At 36.5% G+C, this 19,637-nt stretch overlaps 1 protein-coding gene and 1 pseudogene across 1 annotated transcript; one reads left to right on the top strand and one right to left on the bottom strand.

Annotated features, from left to right (window-relative positions):
- The first annotated feature begins 5,565 nt into the window (after nt 1–5,565).
- LOC132190817 (putative isoaspartyl peptidase/L-asparaginase 2 pseudogene) lies at nt 5,566–6,476 on the top strand (annotated as a pseudogene).
- Nucleotides 6,477–11,798: 5,322 nt separating this feature from the next.
- LOC132190816 (leucine-rich repeat receptor protein kinase HPCA1-like) lies at nt 11,799–18,407 on the bottom strand. Its single transcript, XM_088510720.1, has 19 exons — nt 18,326–18,407; nt 17,905–18,022; nt 17,538–17,609; nt 17,330–17,404; nt 17,174–17,245; nt 16,390–16,551; nt 16,209–16,283; nt 15,944–16,015; nt 15,794–15,865; nt 15,628–15,696; nt 15,171–15,245; nt 14,977–15,048; nt 14,758–14,895; nt 14,179–14,660; nt 13,944–14,090; nt 13,715–13,851; nt 13,306–13,525; nt 12,844–13,079; nt 11,799–12,260 (listed from the first exon to the last, which is right to left on the bottom strand). The coding sequence occupies exons 1-19, from the start codon at nt 18,405–18,407 to the stop codon at nt 11,799–11,801; spliced, it is 2,838 nt and encodes a 945-aa protein (XP_088366846.1).
- Nucleotides 18,408–19,637: the final 1,230 nt, after the last annotated feature.

Here is a 19,637-nt window from a genome sequence, read left to right as displayed (position 1 = left end):
ATCAGGAAGCCAAATTGTTGGGTGAGCAGAAAGTGCCTTAATTACTATGGTCTTAAAGTTGACCAACTCTGTCTTCAATATTCACAAATAATAAAGCAAAATGTCAGAAAGGCTCTTTTTTAATTGGTTCTCTTTTTTCTCAGCCCTTTTCATAGTTTTACTCATCATTTTGATTTAAAAATCTATTAGCTTTAAGAGTTTGACCACTATTATGGCAAGTTGCTGAACTATCTTTAGATTCTCCAAATTTTTAGTCCAACAACTTACAAAAATTTGAACAACGTTAAATTATCTTCAAGAATGTCATCGTTGTTTCTTTTGAAAAGTCCTTGGTTCTTTGTGTGAATCCACACAAAAACTTTTTAAAAGAAATTGGTTTATTAGTTGACTTTCTCTGGATGACTCTAAGATATAGATATATATATATATATATATATCACATTTCCAAATTCATCTCCTAAAGAATATATAAAATAGGGCTTACAATTTTAATACGACTCAAAAACACTACACGAACATGACACGAAAAAACAGGTATTGGGTTTGGCCTTATTGGGTTCGGATCTTAATCGAGTCTACCAAATTAAAACTCGGTTAATTTCGTGTCTGGCAGATCGACCTGCCAGACCCGTTTACAAAAAAAAGTAACAAAAATCCTAAACCCTAAAAGTCGGGAATTATTTTTGTGTCTTTGGTGGTTCGTAATTATTTTTGTCTTTCCTCTTAAGATTTCTTTATAGCTAACAAAATTAATGATCCAAATAGTAGAGTATAAGCATGTGAGTGAAAATTAATTAAGTTTTATGTGGAAACATATTATAAGAGTAATTGGTTAATATAACTCAATTGAGTTCAAATTCCCAAAGAGTTAATCTCCTCTGAAGTGTTATCAAAGTTGGCTTAAGAGCTATCTTCTATGTGGTTGACATTTGTGATTATTGGGTACAATTCCTTCAAATTAAACTGGTGTTTGATGCGAATAAGTTATATAGTTTAAGTTGTTGGAAATAATTTGGATGGTGCAGAAAATACTTATTGAAGTAAAATAATAACAATCTAAAAATTAATTTTTGAAAATTGCTAATTTTGTGAATGTTTTTATTAACAATTGCATTGGTATTAATGTATTATTATTACATTTTTTTTATTTTAGGGTTTAGGGTTTTTTTAACGGGTCAGGTAGGATCGGGTTACCTTTTAACTTATAAAAATTTGAACAACGTTAAATTATCTTCAAGAATGTCAACATTGTTTCTTTTGAAAAGTCCTTTGTTCTTTGTGTGAATCCACACAAAAACTTTTCAAAAGAAATTGGTTTATTAGTTGACTTTCTCTGGATGACTCCAAGAAATTTATCTTTATCAATGATATTGCTAAGTCAGAAAAGATACAAGGATCAAGAGCTCTATATATATATATATATATATATATTACGTGTCCAAATTCATCTCCTAAAGAATATATAAAATAGGGCTGACAATTTTAACACGACTCGCGAACCCTACACGAATATGACACGAAAAAACAGGTATTGAGTTTGGCCTTATTGGGTTCAAATCTTAATCGGGTCTATCAGATTAAGACCCGGTGAATATCGTGTTTGGCAGGTCGACACGCCAGACTCGTTTAAAAAAATAAAGTAACAAAAATCCTAAACCCTAAAAGTCGGGAATTATTTTTGTGTGTCTTTCATGGTTTGTAATTATTTTTGTCTTTCCTCTTATGATTTCTTGATAGCTAACAAAATTAATGATCCAAATTGTAGAGTAGAAGCATGTGAGTGAAAATTAATTAAGTTTTATGTGGAAACATATTATAAGAGTAATTGGTTAATATAACTCAATTGAGTCCAAATTCCCAAAGAGTTAATCTCCTCTAAAGTGTTATCAAAGCCTGCTTAAGAGCTATCTTCTATGTGGTTGACATTTGTGATTATTGGGTACAATTCCTTCAAATTAAACTTGTGGTTTGATGCGAATAAGTTGTATAGTTTAAGTTGTTGGAAATAATTTGGATGGTGCACAAAATACTTATTGAAATAAAGTAATAACAACCTGAAAATTAATTTTTGAAAATTGCTAATTTTGTGTTAATGTATTATTATTACATTTTTATTTTATTTTAGGGTTTAAGGTTTTCTTAACGGGTCGGGTAGGGTCGGGTTACCTTTTAATTTATAAAAAATTTGAACAACGTTAAATTATCTTCAAGAATGTCAACATTGTTTCTTTTGAAAAGTCCTTCGTTCTTTGTGTGAATCCACACAAAAACCTTTCAAAAGAAATTGGTTTATTAGTTGACTTTCTCTGGATGACTCCAAGAAATTTATCTTTATCAATGATATTGCGAAGTCAGAAAAGATACAAGGATCAAGAGCTCTATATATATATATTACGTGTCCAAATTCATCTCCTAAAGAATATATAAAATAGGGCTGACAATTGTAACACGACTCGCGAACCCTACACGAATATGACACGAAAAAACAGGTATTGAGTTTGACCTTATTGGGTTCAGATCTTAATCGGGTCTAACAGATTAAGACCGGGTTAATTTCGTGTTTGGCAGGTCGACGCGCCAGACCCATTTAAAAAAATAAAGTAACAAAAATCCTAAACCCTAAAAGTCGGGAATTATTTTTGTGTGTCTTTCATGGTTTATAATTATTTTTGTCTTTCCTCTTATGATTTCTTGATAGCTAACAAAATTAATGATCCAAATTGTAGAGTATAAGCATGTGAGTGAAAATTAATTAAGTTTTATGTGGAAACATATTATAAGAGTAATTGGTTAATATAACTCAATTGAGTCCAAATTCCCAAAGAGTTAATCTCTTCTAAAGTGTTATCAAAGCCGGCTTAAGAGCTATCTTCTATGTGGTTGACATTTGTGATTATTGGGAACAATTCCTTCAAATTAAACTGGTGGTTTGATGCGAATAAGTTATATAGTTTAAGTTGTTGGAAATAATTTGGATGGTGCACAAAATACTTATTGAAATAAAATAATAACAATCTGAAATTTAATTTTTAAAAATTGCTAATTTTGTGAATGTTTTTATTAACAATTGCATTGGTATTAATGTATTATTATTACTTTTTTATTTTATTTTAGGGTTTAGGGTTTTTTCAACGGGTCGAGTAGGGTCGGGTTACCTTTTAACTTATAAAAAATTGAACAACGTTAAATTATCTTCAAGAATGTCAACGTTGTTTCTTTTGAAAAGTCCTTAGTTCTTTGTGTGAATCCACCCAAAAACTTTTCATCAAAAGAAATTGGTTTATAAGTTGACTTTCTCTGGATGACTCCAAGAAATTTATCTTTATCAAGGATATTGCTAAGTCAGAAAAGATACAAGGATCAAGAGCTCTATATATATATTACGTGTCCAAATTCATCTCCTAAAGAATATATAAAATAGGGCTGACAATTTTAACACGACTCGCGAGCCCTACACGAACATGACACAAAAAAACAAGTATTAGGTTTGGCCATATTGAGTTCGGATCTTAATCGGGTCTAACAGATTAAGACCCGGTTAATTTTGTGTCTGCCAGGTTGACACGCCAGACCCGTTTTAAAAAAAAAAGTAACAAAAATCCTAAACCCTAAAAGTCGGGAATTATTTTTGTGTCTTTTTCATGGTTTGTAATTATTTTTGTCTTTCCTCTTATGATTTCTTGATAGCTAACAAAATTAATGATTGAAATTGTAGAGTATAAGCATGTGAGTGAAAATTAATTAAGTTTTATGTGGAAACATAATATAAGAGTAATTGGTTAATATAACTCAATTGAGTCCAAATTCCCAAAGAGTTAATCTCCTCTAAAGTGTTATCAAAGCCGGCTTAAGAGCTATTTTCTATGTGGTTGATATTTGTGATTATTGGGTACAATTCCTTCAAATTAAACTGGTGGTTTGATGCGAATAAGTAGTATAGTTTAAGTTGTTGGAAGTAATTTGGATGGTGCACAAAATACTTATTGAAATAAAATAATAACAATCTGAAAATTAATTTTTGAAAATTGCTAATTTTGTAAATGTTTTTATTAACAATTGCATTGGTATTAATGTATTATTATTACATTTTTTCATTTTAGGGTTTAGGGTTTTTTTAACGGGTCGGGTTACCTTTTAAGAGCACGGGTCATGTCTACCCGATATGACCCGGTTATTTTAAATGGATTGTATTAGGTTACCAGGCTATTTTTCGTGTTATAATCATGTCAAACCCGCAACCTGTTTAGCTAAACGGGTCGTGTTCGTGTATAGGTTAATCGTGTAACGGGTTTTTGCCGGCCCTTATAAAGCGAAAAAGGGTTGGAAACACTTGTGGATTATTAAGACTCAAAAGAAAGCATGAAAACTGGTGGAAAGTTATTCCCCCCAGCCTTGTTTCTCCTTTTCTATTTTTAATTCTATCTTTCCTTTTCCTTGAGATTTATTTTTACTTTTTTGCAGACGTCATGAAAGAAAATTATTGCCATAAGAGAATTAAATAACCCCTTATTTGACTCATAACTAGCAAACTGCATGTATCACCCACACCATGTTATCATCATCAAGTCCTCACCATAAGCAAAAATCCTAGGTTTTTTTTTTTAAAAAAAATTGGTTTTTAAATGATGTGTCACCATTTAATATGATTTATTATTTTAGTAAATAGATGCATAAGGTGATGCGATGATGACATATCATTTGAGAATCAAATTTTTGAATTTATTTTTTAAGAAATATAACATTTTTCTTAATATTATTGTTGAGAGCTATTGATTGGCAAACTAATTTGACAAAAATGATTATATAATATTAGTGTAAAATATACCATTAAACAAAATAATAAGCCTAATTAGTAAAACCAACTCCACAACCAGTCAGTCATCTCCAGCAAGTTTAATTATTGCCAATTATCAGTTAAGGCGGAAAAGCTTTTTGACTTCTGAACATATATAAATGCAACTCTAAGGAATTGAGTAAGGAGCCTGTCAGGGGTTGTTTGCCAATTGAGCTAAAAAAAAAAAAACCTAAACTATTCGTTTCAAATTTAAATTTAATATTTTTACTTTTTATATCACATTAATCACATTTTATTATTATTTAAATAAAAAAAATCAGTACAAAATAAATTTTTTTTACTTTTCCATATCAAACTTTCTTACCTTTTTCACGCATCAATCAAATCTTGTTACATTTGTAGACCACTTTCTTTTTTCACGCCAATGGCAAAGAGCCCCCCTTAAGGTCTGAACAATGAGTTCCTATAATGGATGAAAATTATTAACTTGTAAATGCTTTGTTGTTTGTAATAAGGAGATGTATGAGGTTCTAGAAAAGAAAGCAAAAGAGTGAACACACACACCACAAGGCTAAAAAAGGGAGGAGCGTGAGACGAAGAGAGAGAAAAAAAAAAAGGGTGGGTGGGCTATTGCTGTGCATGGAGGCGCTGGAGTGGACCCAAATCTCCCTCAACAGCGTCAAGAGGAGGCCAAACAACTCCTTACTCGCTGCCTGAATCTCGGGATCTCCGCTCTTCGTTCCAACCTTTCTGCCATTGATGTCGTCGAACTCGTTGTCAGAGAACTGGAAACCGATCCTCTGTTCAATTCTGGCCGTGGATCTGCCCTGACGGCGAAAGGAACCGCGGAGATGGAAGCGAGCATCATGGATGGGCATGGGAGAAGATGCGGCGCCGTTTCGGGCTTGACCACCGTCAAGAACCCGGTCTCTCTCGCCAGGCTCGTGATGGACAAATCTCCTCACTCCTACCTTGCCTTTTCTGGTGCCGAAGAGTTCGCCAGGCAACAGGGTGTGGAGGTTGTCGACAACGAATATTTCATCACGGAAGAAAACGTGGGAATGCTGAAATTGGCAAAGGAAGCGAACGCCATCGTGTTTGATTACAGGGTTCCAGCCGTCGGATTGGAGACATGCGGCGCCGTTGCAGAGAGTCCAATTATGATGAACGGGCTCCCAATCAGCGTGTACGCGCCAGAGACGGTTGGGTGCGTGGTGGTGGACAGCCAGGGCCGGTGCGCGGCAGCCACGTCGACCGGGTGGCTGATGAACAAAATGAGCGGTCGCATTGGAGACTCGCCCATGATAGGCGCTGGGACCTACGCGTGTAATATCTGTGGGGTCTCGTGCACAGGAGAAGGGGAGGCCATCATACGGGGCACCCTGGCGCGTGAGGTGGCGGCAGTGATGGAGTACAAGGGCCTGGGCCTTCAGGAGGCGGTGGACTTTGTGATAAAGGAGCGGCTCGATGAAGGGAAAGCTGGGCTCATAGCTGTGTCGAATAAAGGGGAAGTGGCTTGTGGGTTCAACTCAACTGGCATGTTCAGGGGCTCTGCTAGTGAGGATGGGTTCATGGAGGTTGGTATTTGGGATTAGAGGGTTTGGCCCTTGTTGTGGTGTTTCCTCATTCCTGCTCTGCTTTAGTGCTTCTTTGATGTAGTAGAAATCTTAGGTATCTTGAAAACAAAATGCCAAGTCTTTTCCAAAAAAAAAAAAAAAAAAAAAAAAATAGAAAAGAAAGCAAAAGAACAGATATTATTGTACCCTATCAACTATCAACATAAATTAAATAACCAAACTACAAAAAATAATAATAATAATAAAAAAAATTACAAAAAACCTTAGTAAATTAATCTGTACTTACTATTATTTTGTCTGTCTATGTTGCAATAATAGAAAATTGGGGAAACTTCACTTACATTCCTGAAATATAAGAGGTTTCGCAATTATAACCTCAAATTTTAACAATTTACAATGTTGGTATTCCATGTTTTAGTACCTTTTAATTTCACCGATTGTTTGTTAAAATACACAAAATTTTTGAGGTTATATATGTAAAACTGCTTATACTTCAGAAATGTAAGTGAAGTTTCTTCAATTTTTCCACTAGCTTTAAGGTATATACAACAATCAACAAATTTTTTACGAAATCGTATGAAGAAATCACATTGTTGAATTTAAGATACCATTGGCAGGAGATCACTTAAATCCATATATAAACTTATTCAGCTTGTAAACTAGGGAACATGATCATCTCCAGTCCAAAATGGACTGGAGAATATCTAGTTAATAGTCAGGATCTCTTTAAAGAGATCATGAGGCCATAAATAAGACATATGTCCCATTAATAAAAAAAAAATTATAAAAAATTATGGGGTCACCGGACCACCGCAGTTGGGGCCGGGGGTGGCTTCGGCCACCCCAGACCATGGCCCTTGGGGGTGGTCGGACCACCCCCAAGGGCCAGATCTAAAAAAAAAAAATTTTGTTTGGCCCTTAGGGGTGGCCGGACCATGCCCAAGGGCCCTGGGGTGGCTTCGGCCACCCTAAATTGGCCAATCTGGGGTGGCAGAAGCCACCTCATGGCCCTTGGGGGTGGTCCAGCCACCCCCAAGGGCCAAACGTATTTTCTTTTTTTTTTAGTTTGGGTTTAGGGGGTGGCCGGACCACCCTTAATTTATTTTTAATTTTTAATTTTAATTTGAAATATTTTTTTTATTATTATTATTTTTTGTAGTAGGTCTCCTATTTGTGGCTCTAGGATTTCTAAGAAAAAATTTCAGCCATGAACTGGATATTCTCTAGTTCATAATGGACTGGAGAGGATCATATTCCGTAAACTAGAACGTTCGGGTTGCTTCATATACACTTCCTCCTCTAAATCACCATTAAGAAAAGTTGTTCTCACGTTCATTTGGTGAAGCTTCGAGTTAAAATGAGCCATCAAAACCAAAATTATCCTCAAAGAGTCCTTGGATACAAGAGAGAAATTGTAATTAATGCCTTCTTTTTGAGTGAACTCTTTAGTAAAAGTCTGAATTGAGATTCCCTAGAATTTCCTTTAAATTTGATATTCTCAAATTCATAAATCTTATATGTTCATCTCATCTTTTTTTTTTCTTTTTTTTTTTGAAAGAAATACATTTCAATTTCATTTATAATAATCACGAGCATAAAGCTCTTACATTGCAGGAGCACAAAGCCCTGAAAATGCAAATTATAGCCGAAGCTATAAGGATACAACATCACCTAAAACCTCCGCTAACCTATGACTAGTTTTCAATTGAAATAACAGATCTGCATAAGACAGACGCAATCCAATGCATAGGTAGCGCAAATTCCTCCTTGACCCAAAAGCCAGGATGAAGTTCACGTCCATAACTCAAAGGTTTGGACTAAAATTCACATCCACGACCTAAAAGATCTCGACCAAAGTTCAGTTCACATCCAAGCAGGCAGATCGAGTGGCCAAGCCTGATTACAAAACAGAAGCAAGAAAACTAAAATAAAACGTGGGCGAACCAAAGAGGCAGGGCTTTATTACAAGCAAATAACAGGAATGAAATGCAGACATGGAAAAAACATGAACAAAGACAATACAAGGAAAATAAAACAAACGAGAGCAGGCATACGTAGTGTGGATGCCGATTGTGCACTAGCCGGAAACCGACACCGGAAGGGAACGATGGAAGCTCGACGCGGAAAAAGCCCAAAACAGTGGACGGAGGGTGGCGAAACCGATCGCCAGCTGGCCGGAAAACCATCGCAGCAGGGGACGTTGAAGCTCAACGCTGGAGGGGCACGAGAAAAGACCTAGCGGCGGACGGTGGGCGGCAGAGCGGGCGGAGGAGATCAGTGGCGAACACAAAACAAAAACTGGGGGGAGTTTGAAAGAAACCCCCAAAATCAGCACCCACACCGAATGGCACATAAGCAAGGCTACAAGAATATCACACCAAAAACACAGTAAAAAAACAGAAAGGAAAGGAGCAGAAAACAACCAGAGAGCCCCACCATGGACAAAAGCGGAACAAAGAGGAAGGGGCGCCAGAGAAAGGGTAGGGAGGAGGCAACCCGGGCCAGAGACATTAAGTAAACTACTGGCACCCGGTGCAAGGGCAGGTGAGGGGGAGGAGGGAGGCAGCAAACGGCATCCCTCCTCCCCTCACCATGGGAGAGGGGGCTTACCTGAGGCTGGGGCTCTAGAGAGAAAGTGAGAAAACCCTAAGGCTTTAGAGAGATTAGTTATTCCTATATGTTCATCTCATCTAAGTGTTGAAAATAAGCCATGTTTCAGCATTTAATGAGGAAGCTACTCTCAAAGAATTTAATAAGCCATGTTTCCCCATTAAATGCTGAAACATGGCTTATTTTAGATTCTTAGATGAGATGAACAGATGTGATTTATGAATTTGAGAATCTCAAATTTAAAGGAAATTATAGGGGATCTCAATCCAACAAGTCTAGCCTTATGTCGTTTTACCTTATCCATAGAGTCCCTCTAGGTCTTAAAGACCCTGAAAATTCTAAAAACGACTCGAAACGACACTTATTCAAATGTCTAGGTGTTTCACAAAGATTATGCGGAATAAGATCTAATCTAACAGTTAATATTCAACCAAATACAGATATGTAATGAATATTCAAGAACACAGATATTTGGTTACGAAGAGGAAACCATTTAGAGAACTCTCTAAATGTAAAACCTCTCCGGGGCAGCCAAACCTAGGAAATCAATCCACTATAAGAAGAATAAGGAATACAAGAAGGATTACAAAACCTTTGCAATTGACACTTCTTTGCACACGACAAGCGACCCACTTGACTTCTACTGCAGTAGCTCTTTCCAGAACATCTGCACAGTTCTTCCATATGATTTCCTTTTACCGGAACTCCGATAGACTTCTCAACCGTAAATTTATCAAATGAATAGCTAAAACTCTAAGAGATTCAATTTAACGCCCACCACATATGATCTCTCTTAGCACAGCCTCCGACGAATTCTCTGGGGGTGAAAATTCGTGCCTCTCTCTTCTAGAATGATGTATATATACCCCCGACAAAACCCTAGACCTAACGCACTTAAAATCACGTTTTTGGGCCTAAAACTTACGGGGTGTCCGGACAGGTTAATGGGCTATTCGGACAGGGCTTTGCGGAGCAAAAACAAAGTTTCTGGAAATGCGGTCCGGACCCAGGGAAGGCCTGTCCGGACAGGGCATGCAATGGGTGAAACCGCATTCTGGAAATGCTGTCCAGTCTTGATCAACAACTCCGATCGATGGGCGTTTGTGGTTCGATTGAGCTGAAATTTTGTAGGGACGTTCATGACAGATGAATCTACATTATAAACGGTGGAGATTGGATTCTGACTATTCTATATCAGTGTTTGAGCTCATGAACAGTAGCCTCTGCATTTTGGAACTAAATTAAGCCAACACAAGAACTAACAGACCCATTTACAACTAACTATTGTAGCCCTAGGATATAGTTAGACTAAATTCCAAACATTGTTTTTATGCATTGATTCACTCCCATGAGCCCGCAACCACCCTAGAGCCCTTCGGGGGTGGTCCCGGCCACCCCTAAGCGCCGTCTAGGGTGGCCGCGGCCACCCCTGGTGTGAATCAGGGTAGCTAGGCCACCTCTGATTCTTCCCAGGGGTGGCGCCGTGCCACCCCCAGAAGGCCACGGCGAGGCGCTCTAGAGGTGGCCACGCCACCCCCAGTTCCTGCTTTGGGTGGCTGGCCACCCACATGGTTTTTCTTTCTTCTTTTTTTTTTTTTTTTTTGTGTTTTTGTTTTTGCTTTTGTTTTAGTTTTGAAAAAAAAAATTAGAAATTATATGGGCTTTTTAGTAATGTTGGTTCAATTCCAATTATAAAATATGTGTTGCTACTATACTAAAGAATTGGAATAATTATTCCATTCCGACCTCTTTTATTCCCAGTAATACCTATTCCTCCTACTAGAATACCTATTCCACAAACCAAATGTGGCCTAAGAGAACACTTAGCATTTTCCGTTGGGAAATTCATATTATTCATGGCATGTAAGAAAGTGATTGGATCATCACACTCTCCAATGTCAAAATCAAACTTTTGAACGTACATAATATAATTTGATGGAATTGTGAGCAGAGGTTAAGCATCATTCTTAGTGACAATTGGCTCAAGCAATTTTCGTTAAGTAAATTAACAAAATTTGTCACTTTGTCACGTCATACCCAATAAAAACGTGACACGTGTTATTATTAATTTCTGGCTTTTAAAAATGACAATAGGATTTTTCACATCATTTTACGACGCTACCTAAGATTACACGTTAGCCATCACTCCACATCATACGGTTACAGTAAATTAACTTAATCTCTTATATCCTCAAAATTGTACTCGATGCGTAATCTTCCCTCGTCTTCATCTTCCTCAACCGCTTCACAAAATGCAACCGTTAAATTCTCATAAAATGCTCCCAAATCGTGGCGAGGAAGATAAAAATGAGAGAGGGTTACACACGGAGTAAAATGTTGGGGATAGAAGAGATTAGTTTAATTTATTGTACCAGTATGATATGATAAAGTAACGGATTTTGTTAAGTTACTTAACGGAAATTGATTTTAGAGAGTAAACTGTTATTTTGACATACATTGCCTATAAATTATTTTTTATACCACATGGAGTGATTTGTAATTTAGGCTAACTGCATGGATCTATAAATTATTTGTTATACCACAAGGAATGATTTGTAATTTAGACCAACCACAAGGACCAATTTTGCATTTATCCAAAAAAAAAAGAAAAAAAAAGAGAGGTAAATTGTAACATTTACAAGTTTGATAAGATAAAATTTATGGATTCTGTTTGAGAATAATGAAAGAACAGTTTAATAATGGAGATAAATTCAATGAACTAACAAATTGCATTTTACTCCCCATATAAGTGCCATATACAAGGAAACAACTATTTGCTACCAAGTTAAGCGTTCTAAATTGTGAAATGATATTCACTATCTTGGAGCAGGGAATGAGCCACTATAATCAAAGCCATCATTGCTGTACGGGTGGTGGGAATGGCCCTTACTAGCTTCCTCAAAAGTTTCTGAAGTTGATGCGGATTCAGCATTGGAGTTCAACCCAGAAAGCTGCATAATGTTTTCAATTTCTTTTACCACCTCACCCATTGTAGGCCTTTTGGCTCCTAATTCTTCAACACACCTCATTGCTAGGTCCACAAACTTTTCTAAACCTTTCAACGTTGTTCCTGAACCAATGGGTGGGTCAAGAATTTCATGAAGATTGTATAACTTTTGTGTCTTATCCATTGCATCCCTTACCTCTTTCACAATATGCTTCCCTCGCTCTATTGGCCTTCTTGCAGTTATGAGCTCCAACAATAGCACTCCAAAGCTATATACATCACTTTTCTCAGTCAACTGTTGGGTCATGTAATATTCGGGATCCATGTAGCCCTAAAACAATGAAGAAAATCCATAGTCCACATTAAATTTTCGTGCAATGTTGTGAAATCTGCAACAAATATAAGCCTTTAATCCACTTGGCTAGAGATTTGAAAAATGTGTTTCGTGTTTTAGTTCAACATGCAGGATCATAAATTGCACACCTCTTTCCCACGAATTAATTACATGGTGGATCTGGCAGTAATATAAGTGGGTGTGTGTGGTGCATGCGCATGTGCAAGCATGCATAAAACTTTTCTGTGGGTGGTGTTAAATTACCAGTTATCTCAAAAGTTTAAGTTGGTAGCAAGAGGTAAATTTAATCACTTAATCATTAGTTTAACACTCTTCCTCAGGAATGGGTTGAAACACTCTTTTAATAGGTGAGGCCCAACACGTTGAATATTAAATTTAAATGGGGTGAATTGACGGAGTCGAGGTTCGATCGCAAGACTTTTGGCTTTGATACCATATTAAATTATCACTTATCCCAAAAGCTTAAACTGATAAAAAGTGGTAAATTTAATAACTTAATCATTACTTTAACAGGTGGTGCTTAGATGTCAGCACACGTCTTAGGATGTTATATACTCACCAGTGTTCCTTTAACTTGAGTGGTGACATAATTCCTTTCGCTGTCAACCTTAGGCTTGGAGAGTCCAAAATCTGCAACTTTTGCATTTAAACTTTCATCCAGTAGGATGTTACTTGATTTGATGTCCCTATGTATAATGGGAGGATTCGCATGTTCATGCAGATAGACCAGGCCCCTAGCTGTACCAATGGCTACATTAAGTCTCCCCATCCAATCCAACCTGATTCTCGACTTCCCTGCAAAGAAGATATGCATGTTATCAAATAAAAGAAAAATGATTGTGATCTTAGAAACCTTTTGCAGAAAAGTTAATAGGCACGTCATCTGTTAGTTTCAAGAAAGATGTCTCCAAATAGGCTTGTTAATAGACAATAAAACTGAAGAATTCAATTTGCAATGTAAGTTTCAACCATTTCCAGAACTTATATTGAGAGGAGAATGTGAAGAAATGGATGGAAGTACCTGAAAGACTATCCATCACAGTACCATTTGGTACATGCTCATATACCAGCATTTGTTCAGCTTGCTCAAAACAGAAACCCTCAAGGATGACAAGATTCTTGTGATGGACCCTTGATAGAAGTTCAATCTCAGTTTTGAATTCATGGCCTCCCTGCATAGAATCTCTTTGAGCTCGTTTGATGGCAATCATTTTCCCAGTGGAAAGAGTTCCCCGATAGACCTGTACAAATGTTGAGACTATTGTGAGAAGGTTGTTAGTTTGTTTGAACTAGAAAAAATTCTTTGAAAAACAAATGTTTAATTTTTTTTTTTTTTTTCCTTTTCTAAGGAATTAAGTTGCAAAAGCAAAAATATTATTTCTAGTATGTAAATAATGATTTGATTCTGATGAGAGACAATGAAAATCAACCTTCCCATAACCTCCGGATCCAATGCCATTCGCTTCCGAAAAATTGTTGGTGTATTTCTTAAGCTCTTCATAAGAGAACCGCCTGGCTCCTTTCAATTGGGGAACACCACCACTTCCCATATTCACATCCCAATTTGCTGCATTTGTGTGACATGATAGCACTAATTAGTCAGTAGAAAATCCACTTAATAAGTACACGGTGCTAATTCTAAAATTATGCCTATCTTACCAAAGGGATTATTCTGTTCAGTAGCTCTTTTTGCTCTTTTCTTTTGGTGGTAAGCATATACTCCTGCAAGGACTAGTAATAACAGGAGGATAGAACCACCAACTGCTGCTCCAATTATAATGCCACTGCTTACCTTTTTATTTGATCCTGTATGTACCACAATGGAGACAGAGAGAATGCAATGAGCAAACATCATGACTATTAATTTTCAGTTCACTGTCAAACTCAGAATTACCTGCATAGTAATCATATATAGATGCAATAAGAAAATAGGGTCCAAACAGACGTGGTGGGCGGAAACTCAAGTTGTTAAGAACATATCCAATCATAGTAATTCCAGTTTTATTGAAACGGTCATCTCCTGATGGGAAAACTTGCAGGCTCAATCCAAGGTAACCAAATGAGTCTATGGTGGGATTACTCAGAGAAACTGAATCCACAGGAAGATCATAGGATTGAAAAGTTTGCATGAGTGACTCCTCTACAGCTACATAGTAACTTGAATTTCCCAAGTCTAAGGAGGAAAGAGCTCTGAAGAATAGAGTGCCCTTGTATGGATAGGCACATTTGCACTTGGGGCTGGCAACCTGATCCGAACTGCAGGAAACTTGCAAACAGTTGTTTCGTGACATCAAATTTGGGGAACTTGATTGGGAAGAATTGCAGTAACTCTCTGTCTTTTGATCTGTGTTCTCACAAGTTGGATTTCCCTCAAGTCTGCAAAATGTTTAAGATAAATGCAAGTAATCAAAATGCTTACAATTCTGTAACATTGTAACAAAGAAGAAATGATCAAGATAATTGTAGGGCTTACAATATGGTGATGTTGTTTCCTCCAGTTATTGGATCAAAGTTTGTGATAGAATTGTTCTGCAAATCGATGCTTTGCAATAGGTTGCTATATGTTGTACCAATATTCAGGGTGCCATTGAGATGGTTGTTGCTCAGTTCCCTGTTCCACATATCAGACAATCAAGTCTCAACAAGAATAAAATTGAATGGTGGTGATACTTGAGATCAAGCTGATACTCACACTATCTGTAGATTGGGAAGGCTGAACAGGTTAGCAGGAATTGGTCCTTCAAGTTGTGTGTGTTCCATCATTCTGCCATACAAGGTCAGCATGTTTATGAATACTTAACACTTTCAAACTCCTTTTTGCTTGACCAAATTATTAATTACATTCACACAAACATAGAGTATGGAGGAGGGGTGAGTAAAACATACAATGTTGTCAAAGACTGTAAGGATGAAAGCCAAGGAGGAACCTCAGAAATATCGAAACTGTTATTGCCCATATCCCTGCAGATTATGTTTCAGTCAAAGAATGAAATTGATAACAAAAATAGTAAGCGTAGTTATCAAAACAGATTTGTGTCTGTGATTACTAATATCTTCTCTGAAGTACAAAAAGAAAATAACCTTGTAACTGACAATTTTCTCTAATATAAAGAGTGTAATATCTCGTCCTAAATGATATGATATTGTCCGCTTTTGACCAAGTCCGCACGGTTTTATTATTAAGTTTACTCTAAAAGACCTCATACCATTTAGAGAGAGCATATTCTATATAAACACATCATCTTTTTTCCAAACCCAAACAATGTGGGACATCACAGCCAGACTATACCTACTTACCTCTACCCTAGTGTGAAATTCAGTTAGTATAACTATTACTACTTACAAATAGTTCAGCAGGTTCATGCCAGTAAGGTTGGGCATGGGGCCAGTTAGGCTGTTGTTGGACAAGGCCCTGCAAACAGATAACAATAAGCTCATCGTAATAAGTTAAAAAACTTATTGGCTACAAGTTTAAAGCTTTATTTGGTATGTTTATCTTGTCTGCTTACAGCTCATGAAGATTTGCAAGATTACTGATATTTGAAGGCACAGAACCATTTAGTGAATTTCTATCCAAGCGTCTGCAGCCAAAACATGACAATTAGTAGAAAAAACTTGACAGAAGTTCACAACTATGAGTATGTGAAACAGATACTCACACCACCTCCAAGGTCTGCACAAGTCCAAGAGAGGATGGGATGATACCAGATAAATTATTATTATCAAAAAGCCTGCCCAGAAAAGAAAAATATTAGCAGGTAGAAAATTAATGTCTGTAATTGACAGTATTAGTGTAACTATTTAGATATTGAAACAAAAAGTCTCTTCCTCAGTTTCCATACTGAAGACATTTACTCTGGTTTTTGTCAGCCACTTAAGCTATAATTACAAGTTCTTGAAAATGGACAGTTTAATAGAGCTTACACATGTATGGCATTCATATTTGAGCTGAAAAGTTGAGGCGGAATTGTGCCCGACAGCTGGTTCTTTCCAAGATGACTGTTTAGATAATGAAGGAAGCTTAGATGGTTCTTAATTACGGAAAACAAAATGGTAGTGCAAAAAAGAATTAATCAGCTGGAAATCACGACGAAACTTGACATACAAGTGCCTCGTTTGAAGTAGCATATCAAGACCGGGTATAGTCCCACTAGAGACTGGGATGGATCCACTAAGCTGGTTGTCTGTGAGGTCCAAGTAATAGAGATTGGACAGATTACCAATTGAATTTGGAATTGGTCCAGAGAATCTATTAGAAGTCAGAGCTCTGCAATTACAGCGATGCATAGTTCCAAAACTTAGTGGGAGTGCAACAGAGATAAAACTGTACTTAAAAAGTTATAAGGAAAAATGACAGTTTACCCTCTCAAAGTGGACAGCGTTTTTCAATTCGAACACCAAAATTTCATTTTTTGCAATTCACTCCCCCAAAGTTTCAAATTTTTGCAATTTGACCAATTATATCCAAAATTTTCCATATTGCCCCTAATTTTTATTTTTTTTATTTTTGATAAAAAATTTTTAAAAAAATGCGGGGTGGCCATCTGACAATTTTTGCACCTCCAAATTTATTTATTTTTCATAAAAAATAAAAATCAGGGGCAGTATGAGAATTTTGGGATAATATTGATCGAATTGAAAAAAAATTGAAACTTTGTGGGGGTGGAGTGCAAAAATTGAAACTTTGATGTTCGAATTAAAAAACGCTGTCAACTTTGGGGGGATAAACTGTAATTTTCCCAAGTTAGAAAGTAAGAATGAAAATGAAAAGAGACTAAGTAAAACATTATACAACCTCATCCAAAGCATTAGTATCAGTAGGGAACTGAATGTGTTTTTTTTCCATTGCAGTAAAACAATAAAAGAAGTACAATATGAAATGGCCTTACAGATAGAGTAGCTGCTGCAGAGATCCGATTCCGTTCGGAATAGGACCAGAGAATCCACAACCAGTCAGGCATCTGGAGTGCATAAAGAAATCCAACTGGTTAACTTCCAAGGATTTTAAACACACCAATCAGTTAATAAACTCAATATTTCCTCACAAGGATGATAGGTTCTTCAAATTCCCAATTGCTTGTGGTAGTGGTCCTGTCATGAGTTTGTTGGATGATAGATCCCTATATGAAGACTCTGGTAATCAGGAATGAATTGCAAAAGACTAATCGAAAAATCTACTACCAAATACAGTATCTAATGATGAAGGCCTTGAATTTGATTCATGTAAACAAGCAAAAGAAACCATTTTCTTACAGAGTCTGTAACTCAGATAACGATCCGATATCTCCTGATAGCTGGCCCGTCAAATTCATGTTTGTCAACGTTCTGAAATTGAGACCAGTCAGATTAATAAAAATTGGTCAGAATGAGCAACCTTCCAAAATCATCAAAAAGGTGAGAACGGGGCAAAGAACTTATGTAACACCCCACCCCCTCCCCCAAACCAGACTTCCTAGGAGGTCGTTCATCCTGGTATTACTCCCGCAGCAGCACGCTTAACTGCGGAGTTCTAATGGGTTCATGACCATCACGGCTTTAAAACGCGTTAATGTCAAGAAGGGTGCGAGCATACATATAAGCACATCTTCATTCTTAGGTGATGTGGGATGCCACAACTTACATGGAGGTCACACGTGAATTGATGCACTCAATTCCTACCCAACCGCCACAAGGATCAAAGCCCACCCAATTGGATGGTGTGTTTTCCCAACTACTCCCGAGAGCCCTTAGAGCAGCAGCTGCATCAAAAATTAAAGTGCAATGTTGGTAATTCAGTCAAAAAAAGAAAAGCATAAGAACAGTAGTTATGTAAAAGGCAATGATCACTAGCCCTTTTTCTGGATATCGATTACAATAATTCAATGCCTTAAGGCAATGAGTTCCTATTATGGATGGAAGCTATTAACAACTTGTAAATGTTTTGTTGTTTGTATAAGGAAAGGAAAGAAAGCAAAAGAACAGATATTATACTCTATCAAGTAATCAACAGAAATTAAATAACCAAACTAAACAAAAAACTTGGCAAATTTATCCCAACTTACCATCATTTTGGTCTGTCTCTGCTGCTATAAGAAAAAATTTGATGAACACAAGTAGCAGTAGCACCTTAGTCCTTTGATCCATCGCTCAAAGAACAACAAGATTCAAACCTATAATTCTTGTAACACTAATGTTGGGTTAAAAAAACATTCAATCATTCAAAAGATGTTATTTGTTCACATAAATTAAAATACAATGACTGGTCACCATGATTATATATATACACTTTCAAAAGCTGAGAGACATAAAAAGAACAGCCCTTCCAGAATGTTTAGTTGATCAAGTCAATAGCCTCATTTTTAAGAATTCATATTTAAAAAGTGAATGTTGTAATGGGTTTAGAAGGATCGGCATAGGATGAAACTATCAACGGTTTTCTCGTCTGAACTCTTCCGCTAAACAAAAGAATGAGGCACATGTAGGTTGAAAGTTAATATATTAAAATATATAATTTGGCTAAATTTGACTGCATGCTTAGATTAGTTCTCTTCTCTCAATCCTTTTCTTAGAGACGTTTAGAAGAAGGCAACTCATAGTTTATTCATCATTTTGGTGAAAATATCTTCAGTACCTTCCATATATATATATATATATAAGATAAAGCCTTGTCCAGCCATTCACTTCCCCGGTATTGAAAAATTTGCCCGAATTCCTCTGTTTCTCCATTAACCGAGCTTGTTGTGGACAACGTATGAAAAAAATTAAATTAAATTGGTAATTTCATAACTTATATAACCCATGAGAGAAAATTGTAAATTTGTTAATCTGATTGAGAGAAGTAAACTGAGTCGTACAACCTTTTCAAGTGAAACCCTAAGCCGCCAAGGTAGAACAGGTTTTGGTGCGAAATCTCCCTTTTATTGCTTACAAAATTAATTAAAAAATCAATAAAAACCCTCAATTTCCAAAAACTCTATTCATTGTACGATGGATTCTTACAAATTTTTATAGTAAATAATGTGGAAGTTCTAATATAAAGACATTTGTAATATATGACCCCTCCTGCACATGTAAGCAAGAAAGCATTATACATGCAGTTAATTAATTAGCATCCACTTTCCTCTTTCATTTTCCTAATTTTTTTAATATATCAAATTGTTTGCAAAAGAGAATATACAAATCTTGTTACGGAGATCGACACCTTGAGTAGTTTATTAGTAAGACAATACTCAAACGTGTAAACTTGACAATCTTTCTCCCATGTGTAGTCTATTACCATATTGCTATATTCTTCAAACGGAAGCTTTTATCAATCTTATGGGCCGTCTTTTGGATCACATACGTGCTATGTCGGTTTTCCAGTGCCATGTACTT

Source organism: Corylus avellana, chromosome 9, assembly GCF_965113065.1.
Source record: "Corylus avellana chromosome 9, dhCorAvel1.hap1.2, whole genome shotgun sequence".
Taxonomy (NCBI): domain Eukaryota; kingdom Viridiplantae; phylum Streptophyta; class Magnoliopsida; order Fagales; family Betulaceae; genus Corylus; species Corylus avellana.
The sequence above is the reverse complement of the archived record's forward strand: the minus strand, read 5'-3'. Positions and strand labels throughout refer to the sequence as shown.